The 18,738-nt window shown below is 38.3% G+C and overlaps 1 protein-coding gene across 1 annotated transcript in view; it reads right to left on the reverse strand.

The window, feature by feature from the left end:
* Window positions 1-18,738, reverse strand: part of DIAPH2 (diaphanous related formin 2) — an 870,032-nt gene that overhangs the window by 465,783 nt on the left and 385,511 nt on the right. Inside the window, exon 21 of the mRNA XM_015571867.1 lies at window positions 10,905-11,006. Within this exon, the coding sequence (XP_015427353.1) occupies window positions 10,905-11,006 (102 nt within the window). The remainder of the gene's footprint in view (window positions 1-10,904; window positions 11,007-18,738) is intronic.

An 18,738-nucleotide genomic window follows, 5' to 3' on the forward strand; every position in this document is an offset into this window, starting at 1 on the left:
GAACAAAACAGCCCCCAATCCTCTCAGCTTTCCCTGGTGACCCACCGGGCATGACAGAAACACCCTCCTCCCAGCAGCCTGGCATCTCTGTCAGGCCATGCGGGTGCTCTAGGAGGGGTTTCTTGCTTTGCCCCAGGCAGGGTGTCTGGGGTACTTTTATAGCTTTTTTCCAGGTGCCTGATTTCCAAGTCCATCTTCTTTATGGACATAGTCTGTGTTTCCAATTCTCTGATAATTATTTCCGAGAATGATTGGGTGTCTGAGAATTCTTCTTTCCCTTGTACCTTGAGCCGGGTGATATCTGAAGAGCACCCCTTCGTTCTACCGTACCCCAGTGTGGGAGGGAGGGAGGGGAGGGGAGGGGAGAGGAGAGGAGGAGACAGGAGAGGAGGGGAGGGGAAAGAAGAGGAGAGGAGAAACATTAATGTGAGAGACACATCAATTGGTCTGGGACCAAAAGGAAGATGTAGAAAGAATGGTTGTGAGAAAGGCTTATGATAGGGTAAGGATATATGAGGCATAAGACTAGGGGCAGAATTTAGACAAAAGTACCTGAAGAGCCCATGTAAAGGCCACAAAATGAGAAGATAACAACATCAAAGTCTGTGTCTCCATATGAAGTGTAAGTCTCCTTATGCATGTTTCTGTGGGAATTTCTCTAAAATTTTCCATGTTTTTTTCTTCCTTTACTTAGGCCTCTACCACTGCCTCCAAATTCCTCTGTATTTTTCCTTTCCTTTCACTGGTAACTGGCCATCATTAGCACAGAAGCATGTTTTGTATCATTTTAGATATTTAGGGAGTAGTTTTTCAGTGTCCCTCATGGTTAAAAAAGTCAGAGATACTTTGCCCATGTGCTAGTCAGCATGTACCTACCTGCCCTTCTGGCCATGCTATATAGGGCTGTTGGGACCCAGATTACCAGGAGGGCCTTGGTCCCTAATCAACAAGGAATTTAAACCAGAGGCTGACATACATTTTTAGTCTTACTTCAGTTCTAATACCACTTGTCTTCATTCATATTTTTGTTGTTGTTAGTCCTCACCCAAGGATAATTTTTCCATTGATTTCCAGAGAGAGAGGAAGGGAGAGAGAGGTAGGGAGAGGTAGAGAGAGAGAGAGAAGGGAAGGGATGGGAAAGGAAGGGAAGGGAAGGGAAGGGAAGGGAAGAGAAGAGGGGAGGGGAGGGGAGAGGAGAGGAGGAGACAGGAGAGGAGGGGAGGGGAAAGAAGAGGAGAGGAGAAACATTAATGTGAGAGACACATCAATTGGTTGCCTCATGCACACGCCCTGACTGGGGCTGGGGATTGAACCTGCAACCCAGGCATATGCCCTTGACCAGGAATAGAACCCATGAAACTTCAATGCAAGGGCCGATACTCTAACCACTGAGCACACCAGCCAGGGCTTCTTCCATATTTCTATCCATTCAGAGCTTTGTATTTCAATCCTTGGCCTAACAAACTCAAAGAGCATGGATCTGATCCGTTTCAAACTGAAATAATCTGACCAAAAATGGACTTTAATAATAATAGTAACAACAATAATAACAGTGATTGACATTTATTGAGTACTTTGTGCAAGATGCTTTTTTACATAGTATTTTATTATATACTAGAGGCCCGGTGCATGAATTCATGCACAGGTTGGGTCCCCTGGCCTGGCTGGCGTTGGGGGCCAATTGGGGCTGCTGGAGGTTGGCCAGGGGGAGGGGCTGTGGGAGGTTCTGATTGGGGCCACCGGGGCTGGCTGTCCGAGGGGAGGGGCCATGGGAGGTCAGCTGACAGCGGGAGGTTAGCTATGAGAGCACACTGACCACCAGGGGGCAGCTCCTGCATTGAACATCTGCCCCCTAGTGGTCAGTGCGCATCATAGCGACCAGTCGACTGGTCATTTGGTCGCTTAGGCTTTTATATACATAGATGTGTTATATATATGTTATACATACTCTATATATGTAGTTACTTGATTCTGAAAACAACACTAGGAAAAGATGATTAGCATTAGCTTCATTCTAAAGATGAGGAAAGTAAGGCACAGAAATACTAAGTAACTTGCACAATGTCAAATCACATGCTGAGGAGCACGACGATTGAACTGAGGCAGTTAAGCCACAGAACCCAGACTCTCAACCACTATACCACACTGCCTCCTGAGCCATATTGGGAACAGTATGCACGAGCAGATGGAACAGAGATTAGAGGCAGAGACACTATTAGTAAGTATTCAAAATGGCCGGAGAAATAAATAAGGAATGCGTGTTTCCAGGCTTGGTGAAGAACAGTGCTCATTGTGTATTGAATACACTGCAAATTTTGTTCTCTGCTCCCTTTAGCCAGTTGAAACATATCCTTCCTATTAGAAATGTTATCACTAAAACTGTTATTGTAAAATCAAGACCCTATGAAGGAGGTGAAGCTATGGTGGTTGTTCTCTTAACAGAAGCAACAAATCAGCACACACTGATGGTACTAATAGAATTTGATACAATAATAAGTGTGAATTTTTATGAACAGTCACTGATAGACAACAGTTGAATCTCCATTAAAGGATTTAGGTGTGTAAGGAAATGTCTTGGATAACTAAGGTTAGAAATCATAGAAAGCACTGAGCAACATCCCCAGCCACCGATACAATTATTAAAAGGCTCATGTCTCATAAAGGCACTTGAGAGGGCCTAAGTGATATAAGTAAATAAAACAAAAAACTCAGCTGAAATGTATGTTTGTTTTTAGTTGTGGTCCCTCGCAGCATTTCTTTGTTTTATAATTCATCCCTTGAAGTGCTGAGGGATGCTGACCATGGTGTTGCATTATGTAGGCATTTATTTGGGTTATGAGGTACTTGTCTATCAAATCACATCAAGCAGCTCTCATTTCTTCATCTGATCTGCACTATATTAAAAAAAAGTGCATTGACAGCTTTAGTGAGAGCCGCTACAAGTGGGTTATTTCCCCAAAGAGTTGGACACAGTTTTGTTTATATATAATTTGAATTTTATACACTTCACTACCTATACAGCTGCTGAATATTGATCTACTGCCAAACGACCAAAAGAATCCAGAAAGAAAGTACAGAGGCACCAAGTATAAAAGTCATGTGTGAGGGGGGAGGAGATGGCCACAAGCCACTCCTGCAGTCATGTGTCCCTTATGTTTAAGGTTATTTCTGTTATTGCTTTTACACTGCTAAGAGACACACCTCAACTGCCGTCGTATCTGCGCCTAACTGATCTTCTAGCCTCTTCAAAATATAATGTTAAGACTTCATTAGAATTGACAGATATATTTGTAGCAAATACACATTTGTTACATGTGTTTTTCCTAAATAGTTAAATATTAGGATCCACTGCACATTGAATATACGAAATAATTTTGTACCAGTGACTATAATAAAGGGGATGAAAATGAAGTCACATAGATGGGTGGACTTAAGTTATACAGCAGGCAGAACTGCCTATAAAAGTTGTGAGATCCATACTCAATGATGGAGCAAAATTCTTCCTGTTAGTACGGAAATAAAGCAGAGACATCTGTGATTAAAGCAGGGACATCTGGGATTCTCTGCTCAATAATTTTCTTACCCTCTTTTAATAACACCTCCTCGAGTGCAGGGTTTCTTCTACTCTTTGCTGCACTTCCTGCAGTACACCTAGCATCTGGCCTGGACAAAATAATTAATACTAACATGCCTGCTCTCTGGAGTCAACAGCAAATGTCTGTGTATTACATGTCAAGTGAGATAAGAGTAATAGTTAATCTGTAAAATGAGGCTTTTGAAAAATAGAGTGTTGAAAACTGACTCTATACCAGAAAAATAATGATGTGCTGATAAAGAATATTTTCCCCAAAGATAGTGATATGTGGAAATTATGCATCAACAAACATCTACTCGCCTGACCTGGAACAGAACACAGTAACAATGTCTATCCCAAAAGGCACTGTAAACTCAGAAAAATCATATTAAGAATTTGAGCAAAAACTTTCAAAATATCCTTCTAAAAACAGCTGTTTGAGGCCAAGAACGACCATGCGCACATATACTGTGCTGCTACGCTGTCATATTAGGGCTTATTGCCGTAGGGAGGAAGGGGTTAATATTTGATTTTTTTCAATTTAATGAAATGCAATCAATAGCAAAACTGATTGACATCCATAGACTTAATATGAATATTCAGTTTTCAGATGTTTTTTAACTTTATTTTTATTGCAAAAGCTGATGGAAATAAGCTAATCCTGTCACAAATGGATTATTATGAGAAATTAATGACATGAACAAGAATATAAATGCATGGATTTGAGAATGAATCATGGCGAGTTTTCTTCACCTGATCTCAAAGTTATTAAACCAGCTTTTTCTCAGATAAAATGAATGCACATCTAGATGTAAGAGCAAGCATTCACATTGACAGAAAGAATGAAAATAGAAACAATCAAGGCATTACATATCAAAATGCTGAACACTCTGAACGCATGCAGATAAAATAAAGAAAAACGTGATTTTCCCAATGAATATGCAAACCTGAATAATGATTTAATATTAGTAGAACAGAGGAGCTACAATTTTCCATCCAAAGTAATTGCCTTTGATGATATGCAGGAGGAAAAGAAAGCTTTTAAGAATTTCCTTTTCACCTGGTTAAGCTATCTTGAATAGAGCTCATAAGCTCTTGTGGGGCTTTAAAAAATTAAAAAGCATGGAGACTTTATAGTTGCACTTCCATCTATAGGCACAAATACACTCATCCTTCTTCATATAGTTGTGTGGAAAGAGAAAAAAAGAAAATGAAGTGCACTGTCAGCAATATCACATAATCTGTGCTTTTGTTATAAATGCTTTTATGCACAACGCTATCTTAACATCTTTTTGTTAGATTATAGCTTTACAATATTTTAATTGAAAAAATGTGGGTAATTTTGAAGTCAGAGAAACAAAATACCGATTACGAAGAGAACTAATTATTGCCTTCTTTTTCTCAGAAGATGTGTTAGTTTAATAGATACACACAGTATGGGTCTCTATCCTCAGTGCAACACAAGTGGGAATTTCCATAGCTCTGAGGTTGGAGAACAGCTGAGCCGCAAACACACTGCGAAGAGTCTAAGAGCTCCTGCTGGGGGTTCTAACAGGCAGAGCTTTCAAAGATCTGTGCTTTTCCCCCCAGTAAAGGTACAGCACAATTACAGTGATGTACCAGTGGGGAGCTATGCAGTCAATCTAGCCCCCTAAAGAAAAGAATTATTGATCATAGAAGGTGTGGGAACTAGCATAGCCCTCTTACCAGGAGGTCTACCTCTAGACAGAGGAAAGGTCCCTAGGTTGTTTTGTTTCTTTTTTCTTTGTCTCTTTTCTGTGGGTTTCTTTTTAACTTTATACATGTGAATACAAGAAACCCAATGATGTGGCCGCTAAGAAAATCCTAAAAAGTTTAGAGAAAGCTTAGCAGCCCTGTCCCTGTCTCAGATATGTTTATTTCTTTCAAAAAGTCAAAACCAGATTCCCCCCAGTGTTACCAATTTTATTTGTTTTTGTTTGTTTGTTTGATAATGATTTTATGAATCTGGCAGGAGTAAGCTCACTTCTGGCATATTCGTAACTCATGAGATTCTGTTTTTATCATCCAGGAAATTATATAAAAATGCAAACTCTACAGGGTGCTGCCAAGAGTTATATAAATAAAATCAAGAAAGAGTATTTATTGTTAGAAAATGCAAGGAAAGAAAAGTTTACAGTCAAGGAGGCTGAAGGGCAACAAGGATAAGGAATTAGGCCTGAGAGGAGTCCACTTGAATTTGCCTTCATACTACTACATTCAAGAACCATTTAAGTACATATCACGTGAATAAAATTAACATGACACATGCACTTGCAGAAATTGCAATCTAGTAGGGGTTTATAGACATTAAATTAAAAAACCTTTCAAATAAACATTTAATTAAAAACCATAATTTCTAGAAAAACCGTGCTGTGAGAGAATTTAATAGGCAGACCTAATTTTGATTGATAGGTAAATGAAGGTGTCACCCGGAGAATGAGATTTAAGCTGAGACTCCCTCGAAGAATAAGCAGGAGAGAGGCAGGGAGTGGGAGTATCAGGGAGCAGCATGCATAACCGGGCCAGAGGCAGGAAAGAGCAGGTAAGTTTTAAAAAGTGAGAAATACAACGTGGCTGAGGCATAATGAGCAAGAAAGCAAACAGCAGCAGATAAAAGTAGGAGAGGTGGTAAGTTGGGATAAGGAGTTCATATTGTAGCCCGAGTGCCATCCAAATCACCGACGCGTTAAGCAGATAAATAGTATGAAGATACAACAAAAATGCATTCTAAAAATGTCACATCGACAGCTTTGCTGAGACTGATTTGGAGAAGGGCAAAATTGCAAGCAGGAAAACAGGCTAAAAGTATATCATAATGGTTAAAGGCAATGATGATGCTGGCTTGGCCTACAGTGGTAAATTTATTACACAGATAGAGAGAAGTGAGTGGATCTGATCAAATTAGGAAGCAATGAAGGAACTCTCATAGATCTGTTTCAGTGCATTATTTAAGGCAGAATTCTGATGCTGTTCATTGAAGGTAAGGAAGTAGAGAGTCAAAGGAGCTAAACTTTAAACAAAAAAAACCCTAGTGCTAGGAAATGGAGAGGGGGAAGTAGGTATCAGGGCCCCTTGGGGCCAATGAAGGATTTTTATTCAAACATCTATCCAGCTATCCATTCATTCACTTTCAGGTTCTGAGTGACTGACGAATATATATATATATATATATTTTCTGGAGAGAAAAGTAGGGTGGAAACTGAAAAACTGAACAGGCAACAGAACAAGAGAACTAAAGTAGTCAGGGGATAATAATGTCCCAAGCAGAGATAAGGAAATTAGCACTTAGCAGAGCAACTCACACACATGCACAAATGACACACACAAACACCAGTACAGCACAGTGGTTAAAAGCTCTGTCTATGAAGTCAGGATTCCTAGGTTTGAATTACGAATCTACTACTTACTGTGTAACCTTGGACAAGCTTCGCAGCCTTACTTGGCCTGTTTCATCATCCATAATGTGGAGTTAATAACAGTACAAATCTCACAGGGTTGTGAGGAAGTTGTGAGATGCTATGCGAAATTTGCTTAGCGTGGTCTCTTACACTAACTCCTCAATACATTTTGTTTCTATCGCTAATAACAACAATAGTAGTCACAGTAAATAAAATATCCCTCTTTCTGAGGTTTGATAGAGAATCTATATATATAAAAGCCTAATATGCAAAGTGTCCCCTCCAGAGTTCAACCGACCTGGAGTTTGATCACTCGCTAGGACATTGTGCTGACCACCAGGGGGCAGCACAGGATGAAGGAAGGCCCCAGCTGGCACACGGCAGCCTGGGATGGGAAGCCCCAGCCAGCAGCCAGCATCTGCTAGGGGCCCTACTTGTGTGCAAATTTCATGCACTGGGCCTCTAGTAAGTCAGTAAAAGACATTGTAGGTAGAGATACCATTGTAGGGAGAAGAAATATTGGAGGCTCTGAAGCCAAAGTGCATGGAAGAGATTAGGTTGCTTGTAGTAAGTGAAAAGAATGCAGAGGGGAGGGAGAAGACTTGAGGAGGGCAGGTAAGAAATGATAGAGCTGCTATAAAAAATGAAAGACCACTGAATAGAAACAAGTAAAATAACTGCTGAAATGGCAATGAGAGCCCTGCTGAGGTAAAAGCTAAAATGTCATAAAGACACCAATTCAGTGAGTGCACCAAAGAGAACAGGGATATATAAAGCCAGAGAGTAAGAGGTGGGATGAGAAGGCTAAGGAGAGTGGGTTTTATTCTGTAAATTCTGGGGGACACTGAAGGTTTTTGATACAGATGTCGTAAAATGACTAGAGATTTTAAGAAGACTACGCTAATCGCTTTCATGGGGGAAGAGATCAAAAGCCTCTCTTCTCATTAGTGCAGATGATTCTACACATTTCCAAAGTTGTCCTAAATGTAGCTTTTTGATCAAATTGGATGGTTAAAGGGTATTTGGGTATAGCCACACAGAAGTGAATTGAATTTCGACACAGACCAGGAGAAATATATTTTAACATAATTTTCACTTTTATAGATCTAAAATATGCTAGTTTCAATCTCAGGCTTCCACTTGGGTTTAATAATTGTCCTATAATTCAATTTAATAAGCATTTATCAGTTGCCTATTGTATATAAGACTTGTCCTAATCACTGCCAAGCATACATGCTTAAAAGACTGAGGCATAATATTATCTCAAATACCTTTTACAATATATAAGACTAGAGGCCCAGTGCACGAATTCATGCATGGTGGGCCAGCAGGCCCCTCCCCCAAATGGGGTGGGAGGGTCTATTGGGGATCGGCAGCTATGGGAGGTTGGCAAGTCAGCCCCACTCCCGATTGGAGTACGGGGGGCTGACCGAGGGCAGAGATGGCTGAGGGGAGGGGCCACGGGCTGATGGGGTGCTGGGGCCCATTGGGGATGGTGCCGGCCAGGGGGAGTGGCCTCAGGTAATTGGCCTGCCAGCCCTGCCCCTGATTGGGGTGGGAGGGCCAATCTGGGTTGGGGCCAGGCAAGAGGAGGGGCTGCAGGAAGTTTGCTGCTGGTCCTCTCCCCTATTGGTGTAAGGGGGGCAATCAGGGGTGGAGCCAGCTGGAGGGAGGGGCTGTGGGCCGATCAGGGTGGTGGGGGCCTACCGGGGGCAGGGCTGGCTGGGGGAAAGGCCATGAGGGGTTGGCCAGCTGGCCCCACCCCCGGTAAGGCTGGCTGGCTAGCCGCAGTGGGCATCATAGCAACCGGTCGTTACAGCATTCGGGTCACTGGCTTTTTATATATATAGATGATCTAGACTTTATTTGGCAAATACTGATTGATACTGCCTTAGAAAATTCCCATAGCACAAACTACTTTGTAATGTCCTTGACGTTTTTCCCTCCAGACATGTAGCTATGCATGGGGAGAGTAAATAAGAGGACCAGGTGACTTCGTGTACACAGCGCAATGATTATTTGGGTTAGGTGCATAAACAAGAAATCTCTTCCATTTTCTATTTTGCTTTAAGTTCAGAAGGTATATTGCTTTTTATGTCCCCAAACTTCATTTTAACAGTGTGGTACCAAGGATATGCCTCTTGAAGGACTTGCTTGGAAAACTAATACATCTTCCAAGATAAACTACATTCAGAAAAAAAATGGCTTCAGAGAAATTGTGTGGTGTACCTACTGTAAAACTCATCACCGTCTGACACAGCTGAATTCTCAGATGGTACACAGCCTAGCTTCAATTACAATAAGAATTCAAGCAGCTTAGGTTTTAAGTATGAACTTTGGTCTAGAAAACTTCAGTATTTAACACTGCACTAAAGTGCTGCTATTTAATAAATAATATTTAGCCAGGTCAGATTAATTTACCTAAATCAAAAATGAGAGAAAGATCTTCCTCAGGCACATTTACATGTTCTATCCCATCCCAAATATACAGTCCTGATTTGCTTTCCAAGGATTTGAAAGAATTCTCCTATATCAGTGTATGCAATACCATATCTGAGAATTAATAAACTCTAAATAAGGGCAAGCAGTTAATGCACATGTTCAAAAGGAACATTCTCTGTCCCATCTATCACATTGAGACTTTAAACAGGATTTTTAAATTGCAAAGTACCAAATCGGATCAATTCAGATATATGACTATTAAAAGGGTTATAAAATATTTTGGATGAAGCTGACACTGTGTTGGGCTATTAGGTCTGATGGTAATTTGAAGTCTTCGCAGGCAGATGGAAACTGTTCAGGGAGCAGGGGAAAGCTGGCAGCTGTACTAGAACTGCTTAATCCTATAGCCAACAAACTTGTATTGTGCATCTAAATCAAAAACAGCTCTTCCTCTGAGAAATTAAATAAATCATTATGCCCTCTTTCCTACCTTTTTTTGGTGGCAATTATTTGAATAGCATATTTGGGGAGTACTTAAAACATATAACTGTATTCTTTAATACATAATGTATACCTAGCCATCATTTGTACCCCTTAAAATAAAGAGGGGATAAGTAAACATAATACATTCCAATAGTGATTTAACCTCATTAAAGCATAATGTGTATTTAGGAGATTCTTTTTCCACTTGAAACAGTGTATTTAAAACCTTTAATGAATTAATGACACTCTATAGGAAATATAAAAATTCTTGTGCTTTTTCTGACATAATATATACCACCACAAAAAAGTCCAAAATGTTGTTAACTATGTAATTAGTACCCTTTTTATTAGCTTAAATTTGGGGGGGGGGGTGCAAACTTCTATCATTAAGATCCAAATAGAAAAAAATATCCAATATAATTATACATATACTATTTTTCATATACTAATTAAATAGCAGAACTGGTATGGAGCACTTCCTATGAAATATTTTGAAATATTTTATAAGATATAAATATTAATTCCTGTCCAGTGTGGCTCAGTTGGTTGGAGCATTGTCCCATAGACAAATGGTTGCAGGTTTGATTCCCAGTCAGGGCACATAACCAGGCTGTGGGTCGGATCCCCGGTTGGGTTGCTTGGGTTCCGTATAGGAGGCAACTGATCTGTGTTTTTCTATCACATCTACATTTCTCTCTCTCATTCTCTACCTTCTTCTCTCTAGATACAAAATAATTAAATGTTTAAAGAAAATAAATATTAATTTCTTTATTTTTCAATGCCATGACAAATAACAAACAAGGAGGGTCATTTGTTTGGGGTTTTTTTTTTTTTTTGGTTGTTTTTTTGCCTGATAGCCAATATTATATTAATTATGTAGCTATATAGTAAAACAAAAGTCCACAATTGAACTGTCTTTCTTTTCACTCTTTCTGATAAGTGTTACCTCCAAGTTGAGTTTGTGAGCCCTTGTGCTAGATACGTACCACAGCTCCAAATTGTTCAGGCTCACAAAGGTCATCATACTCATTCTTCAGCTGCGCTAATTCATTGAGAACCTTCTGCTCTGGAAGATATTTAACAAGGTTCTAAAAAAATAAAAGTATATATGTTTAGTATTTTATTAGAATTATTAAACATGCATTAACAACTCAAAAAGTGATAAAATAGAATAGATACATTTCTGATTGTGGTTCTGTTATAGTACTAGTTTCCACCCCTCTTCCTAAAATAACTTAACAAAAAACAAACAAACTATAATTTAATGTGAATATATATAGTTACTATGCACTAAATATAAAAGTTAAATAAAAAGATCATATAACAATAAATGACATCACATAGCATTAAACTGACCAACTTTCAGGGTCTTAAATCTATAACATGATTTTTAAGCTTTATTTTCTATCATAATAATTAACAAAAATACTATGAAGACATTAAATCATGTGCAACAACAATAATAAACCAAGTGCACTCTTCATAACTGGCAAAATTTGGAATCATTTTCAGTCTTATAAACCCACAGTAAACCTGTAAAAAAAATCACCCATTATTCACAATTCTATATTTAAATACATAATGCATTCCACTTTAATGAAGACTCAATCAAAGTGATGAAGTCTGATGCATGCTAAAGTCTGACTCATAAGAGACTCACAATTGATTAATTCATATATATAACATATATATTGGAATTGAACCTGGGACCTTTCAGACCACAGGCCAACGCTCTATCCACTGAGCCAAACCGGTTTCGGCACAATTGATTAATTCTTATCAACCTGGTTTATTTTGGACTTTGGTACAATTCTAATTATTATTGCATTAGCCTGCAACCAACCTATTGGGAACTTGTGTGGGATTTCAAAAGACATATGAAAAGGAAAAAAGTAAGAAACAAAGAATTAAGATGGTAAGGATTGACACAGATTGGCAGAGAAGGAAGTTCCAGGGATTAGTCCTACAGCAACACCACCACTGAGCTAGAAAGAGTGATTTAAATAAACTATTTCAGAACTCAGGCACCTGACTGAATATTTACAACAAGGTAAGTGTTTCATGAAGAAAGTCACTGCTCTCTGTTACGAGAATGACATGTACAAAACGGGTACCATTTTCCATTCCTCAGCATCACTGTGCGGATAGTTCCTGGCTGATGCCAGGGTAGGCAGGAGGGCCTCGTTCTCTAAAATTTGAAGCTATACGTTTTGCTTGGCTTGGCAACCCCCTGAAGGAACAGTGAAAATGTCTGCCTTGGTGTCTACCCTTTTGGGTCGCAGCAGCTTTCACTACTGGCATCAATCAGACGATCTGAATAGACAGAAACAATTCCCCTGCAATTTGGAACCAGATCACTGGCTGACACCAGTGATAATAAAACCCAAACTTCAGTGACCACACACAAGGAAAGTACACTTTGCAAAAAGTGTTTAGAAACGTCACAGATATCTATAGACCTTAGCAAATAAAAATAAGCTGTCTGTAAGGAGTGAAAGAATCAGATTTCCAGGTTATAATAGACTCAAATGTCAGTTCTCAACAACAACAAAAATTACAAAGTATGCAAAACAAAACCAAAAAACAACCAGAAAAGAATTGCCTATGCTCAGGAAAAAAGAATTTGACAGAAACTCCCCCTGAAGAAGCTCAGACTTTGGAGTTACTAGTCAAAAAGTTTAAATCAACTGTCTTAAATTGAATATACTCAATGCGCTAAAAGAAACTATGCACAAATAATTAAAGAAACCAGAAAAATAATGTGTGAATTTAATGAGAATATCAATAAAGACAGAAGATATAAAAAGAAATCAAACAGAAATTCTGGAGGTGACAAATACAGTAACTGAAATGAAAAATTAACTTAAGGGATTCAACAGCAGATTGGAGCACACAGAAGAAAGAATTAGTGATGTGAAGATAGGAAATTAAAAAGATCCAGTTTGAGGAGAAGAAAAAAGTATAAAGAAAAATAAACAGAGCCTGAGGGATGGGTGGGATACCATCAAGCATACGGACATGTGCATCACAGGATTCCCAGGAAAAAAGGAAAGGGACAGAAAAAAATATCCCCAAATCTGATGAAACATTAAATACACACATCTAAGAAGCTCATCAACTATAAGCAGAATATCCAACAGGTTCACACTAGGTACTTTCTAATCAAGTGGTCAGAAATAAAGAAAAATAATTTTTAAAGCAGTAAGAAATAAATTGTTACATTCAAGGGATTGTCAATAAAATTAATATCTAATTTGTTCCATGGGAGCCAAAAGGTAGGGGAACAACGTATCTGAAGTCCTAAAATAAAAAAAAATTAAAACTTTCAACCAAGAATTCCATATCCATAAAATACACCGTCCTTCAAAAATAAAGGAGAAACTACGACAATCCCAAATTAACAAAATAAAACTAAAAACAGATAATTTATTGCTAGCAAGTCTGTCCTGCAAGAAATACTAAAGGAGGCCCTATAAGCAGAAATGAAAGAACACTAAACAATAAATCAAAGACATAAAAAGAAATAAAAAGTGATTATAGAGGTAACTACATAGGTAAATATAAAATCCAATGTTATTGTACTTTCGGTTTATAACTCCTGTACTTCTTTCTGTATAATTTAGAAATCAAATGCATAAAATAATAATTATAAATCTATGTTGATGAGCATGCAATGTACTAAGATGTAATATATTAAAACAATAGTACAAAGGGGAGGGAAAATAAATATATAAGACCAGAGTGTTTACATATTGGTGGTTTCTCAGAAATCAAACAGAATTACTTTTCAACACTCAAGATTAAAATAAACAAACTAGCGATTACCATACGACCAAACAATTCCATCCCTAGGTATATACCAAAAAGAACTGAAAACAGTTGCTGTGGGTCTCAAACAGATACTTGTACACAAATGTTCACATCATCATTATTCAATAGCTAGAATAATAGGTTTGTCTACCGACATATAAATTAATCAAATGTGGTATATATCCAAAGAGATATTATCCGGCCAAAAATGAAGTTTTGATACATGCCAAAGCATGCATGAACCAAGGATGATAGAAACAAAAGGACAAATATTGCATGAATCCACATACATATGGAATCTAAAAGAGACAAATTCTTAGAGTAGAATAGAGGTTACCAGGGCCTGGGGACAGAGGGAAATTGGGAGTAACTGCTGAACAAGTATACTGTTTCTGTTTGGGGTGATGAAAAGGTCTGGAAATAGTGATGATGGTTGAACAACAATGTAAATATACTTAATGTCAAAAATTAGTAAATGGTAAATTTTATGTTATAGATTTTTCCACATAAAAAAAATGAATAGGCAACATATACCATGAGTCCCAGGGGAAACAACGGTATCATGTTCTACTCTAAGTGCTTTTTTGTTCTCTCCATTTATCCCTTATGTCCTCCCACTCAATGTTGCATTTCCATTAAGCTCTAGCCCAGTGGTTCTCAACCTTGGCTGCACATTAGAATCACCTGGGAATCTTTTTAAAATCCTGATTTTTGGGCCTCATCCTCCGGAAATTGTTTCTTTGTTACTAATGTTGTAGCCCCACCCCATAACAAAGAAACAGAATTTCTGGAGGATGAGGCCCAGAAATCAGGATTTTAAAAAGATTCCCAGGTGATTCTAATGTGCAGCCAAGGTTGAGAATCACTGCTCTAGACCTTCAATGCACCCATTCTGTAACTAATGAGACTAAAGATTTAAAATATCATGTCCTCTGACTTAAAAGAAATACTGATATTGATATAATAACACATATCTATAATCCAAGAAAATTAAGAACATCTATTATTTTGTATCACTAATATCATTATCTTGCATAGAATAAAACTTTATTTCCATCTTTACAGAATATTTTTGATACAGGTAAATATACATGTAAATTATTCACTTGTTTTGTAAAATTGTTCTCTTTTAATGTTTTTTCCCCTGAAGTATGTTATTAAGAAAAACAAAGAATCAGTTTGGCAACTTGCCTAATTTTTACTATTGGTTAACTTAGGAAGATGAGGAACATTATTTAAAATTACAAAAAATTATCAATTCTGTATACTTTAAATGTTCCGTTTCAATTTTAAGTTTTAACTGTATCATAGAATGAATCAAGCTGAAAATAAAATTTTAGCTCAGAATGTGAAATTTGTTGCTTTGTTTCTCTTCTAGCTATAGGTAATCTGTTGACTCATCTTCAGGATGTAAGCTCCACCGTAGGTAACATCTTTTCTTTCTCTGTTCAGTTCTAGAAAATATTTAATGCATTTAGTGGGCTTAGATGTATTGTGATTCTGGATACTATTTTGTGGCTGAGTCACAAGCTTATATAACTGCCAGTGCTTAGAAGGTTCTACAGTGGGGCCTTGACTTATGAGTTTAATTCCTTACGTGACGGAGCTCGTAACTCAAATTACTCGTATGTCAAATCAATTGTGAACGAGTGAGACACGTGATGCTGGGCTGATGTTGTGGCATTCACTGTGACATTCGCTGCACCAACTAGCGGTGGGGTATCTGAAGCTGGCTCGTAACCCGAATTTTATCTCGCAACTCAAAGCAAAAAATCAGCAGAGAGACGGCTCGTATCTCGAAAAACTCGTTAGTCGGGACACTCGTAAGTCAAGGCCCCACTGTATTTGCAAATAGGATTGGAAAGAAACTCATTATCTCACAGGTGTAACAGACACCAACTACCATTATGCTACTTAGTGCTTAGTGAGTCAGCTACCTCTAGAATCCCATCTTACAAGTGGCATCATAGCCAATGCTTAAATATACCTAATGTTTACATACAGACTAGACTTTATAAACAAAGATGTTGTATAAGATTGGACATTACTATGTTTTTATGCCCATAAATTCCTGAATAGAAGAGGAAGGTTAAGAAGACAACAGACCCCTGGCCAGGTGCTCAGTGGTTAGAGCATCGGCCTTTGGACTGAAGGTTCATGGGTTCAATTCCTAGTAAAGGGCACATACCTGGGTTGCAGGTTCAATCTCTGGTTCTTCCCTAGTCAGGGCACTTGCAGGCGGCAATCAATCAATGCGTCTTTCTCACATGATGTTTCCCCCACCTTCCTCTCTCCCCCTCCCTCCCTTCCACTCTCTCTAAAAGTCAATGGAAAAAATATCCTCAGGTGAGGATTAAAAAGAAGACAATGTAGAGAGAGACATAGTGCTACTCATTTCCCTCGACTCTCCTTCAGCTACTAATCAAAACATGTCAAGAGAGAAAATGAAAAAATGTAGATGTTCAAGGCACATTAGTTTGAGAGACTAATGTGGACAGTCCGAGGAATCAGGGGGAAGTGTATTTGTACAGGGGACTAAGGGACTTCCTAGGAGAGAAACAGCCTGCCTAAGGGAATGGCAGTGTGGATCAGAGGATCAGCATGGGATCAGTAAAAAGGCCTGCATTCTGAAAAGGACTGTGTGTTTCTGAGTGCAGCAAATCTATTTCATGGATGTGTCTTCAGGCATGGTCTATCCACACAGTCATATGTCTGGGTGCTGTGGAAAGGAAAACTATGCGATGAGTATTGCTTTGGTATCTTCTAATCAAATGTGCTTAAAAAGGAGAAGATGGGAGAAACACGTTTCTACACTTTGCCACAGAACACCCCACACCTGTAGCACCTAGAGTGATGCAGTACACACCAGCTGTGCCCAGGAAGAAACTCTTCCCCTCTCTCCACACTAGCTCCAGCAGAGGGTTCAAAATAAAAGATGAGGGAAATCACCCCACAGCTACTACATGGAAGCTGACACAAATCCTGGAATGTATAAGTTATTCCCTGACACATCTAGAAACATCTACTGTAGGGGCTTTGAAAATAGTTAAGCTCCTGCAAGAGCAAGAAAAATAGAGGTGAACTGATGTGAACTGAACTTTATTTCTTTAAAATATGTTTTTTTATTGATTTTTTTTGTGAGACAGAGAAGAGGGGAGAGGGGGAGAGTAACATCAATAAGAGAGAAACATCAATTGCCTGCCTCCTACATGCCCCCTACTGGGGACTGAGCCCACAACCTGGGCATGTGCCCTGACCTGGAATCGAACCAGCGACCTCTCAGTGCATGCGACAATGCTCAACCAACTGAGCCACACCAGCCAGGACAGGACTCTGAACTTCAAAAATTTTAAATAGCATTTAACTTCAGGTACATTACTGATATTATCACTACATATATATACATATATTCCCTAAATAAATAACAAAGATGAGTCCACATACCCTCTACAATGTAAGGGAAAAGCTGTTCCTAAGAGCACAAGCTAGAAATTATAATTTTTGAAATACAACTTAGATTCTAACAGAGTTAATAGGCAAATATTCCCTTCCATTTCTCCCTCCCACTGCTCCTGGTTACTACTGAGCAGTTTCTTTCAAATATTTCAAGATTTGTGTTTGAAAGATCAATCCTGGGTCAGTATGAAAGTTTCATCCTTGAAAATGTCAATGAGCTGAAATTCACGAAGAAAACAACAAAGGGGAAAGAAGTAACTATGTCACCAAATGAGCAGATTTTTCTTCACCTTTTATGCATCACAAATTCACTTTCTGATAACTGTCACTGTTATCTAAAGAATTTCTCCTAACAGACGATAGGCTTTTAACTATTTTTTACATTTCTTCAATTACTCTATAACACTTCCAAAACTTTATTTCCTTTAAATGTTAATTGCATAGTTAAAGGTTAGTTAAGTGAAGGTATTGAACCATAATGCCCTTTCCTTCTTGCCAAAACATAACCTTTCTTTTTTATCTTATATCTCATTAAGTCTTTTTAGTAGTAGGAGAGCAGAGTTAGGCTCACTATGATTAAGTCCATCATCTCCCACATATATGAATTGGGGCCAATATTTCTTTCAAAAATTTATTATTTACTAAAATCTTTAAAAATATATTATAGCACATATACCAAATTTTATATATGATACATAAACAGACATATAAAACAGTATGATTTTTATTTATGTTGACAAGTATTTTATTTTTCTAAAAATCCAGATAAGAAATCTTTCCCCAAAGTCTTGGCAAAAATCCCTGTGAACTTAACATAACCTCCCCCGTTTAACCTGGTAAAAAAAACTCAACCCCTTAACTACTGTTATTCAACACTTCCTTAAGGCATATTTCCTAAATTAAGTGTATTTAATTTTCTGACATCACATTCATGTGCTCTTGTTTTTTTGCTTCGAGTTTAATGGCAAAAACTTTGATGCCAGGCCTGGTTCTATACTTTTTTGTGTGTTTCATCTACTCAGCTAATATATACTGGCTGCCAACTACATGATTATCACCCCGTTAAGCACTGGAGACCCTGCCCTCACACAGATGATAGGTTAAAAGGGCCATGTATGCACCTGCTGACACTGTGAAACCAAAGTCAACATGTGACTGAAAGTAATTTGTGTTGCAGTTTATCCAAATTGTATTTCTTGTAAGGTGGTCATGCTACAATTCTCTCCTTTTGGTTAAAAACTCCTAACATTTTTGTAACTCCTAAAAGAGACTCCATGAGCCCCTAAGAGTATGTTAAAATGCTGCTTGGCTAGACAAAAAAGTCAGGGGGAGATTTTCTAGCCCTTTTCAGAAAGCCACTCCTTTCAAAAAAAAAAAAAAGATTAATTGACAGGAAGACACACAAGCCCTGCCTGGGTAGCTAAGTTGCTTAGAGTGTTGTTCTGATACGCTAAGGTTACGCATTCCATACCTGCTCAGGGCACATATAAGGATCAATAAATAAGTGGAACAACAAATCGATGTTCTCTTCCTCTCTCTCTCTCTCTCTCTCTC

Source organism: Myotis davidii, unplaced genomic scaffold (genome assembly GCF_000327345.1).
Source record: "Myotis davidii unplaced genomic scaffold, ASM32734v1 scaffold1693, whole genome shotgun sequence".
Taxonomy (NCBI): domain Eukaryota; kingdom Metazoa; phylum Chordata; class Mammalia; order Chiroptera; family Vespertilionidae; genus Myotis; species Myotis davidii.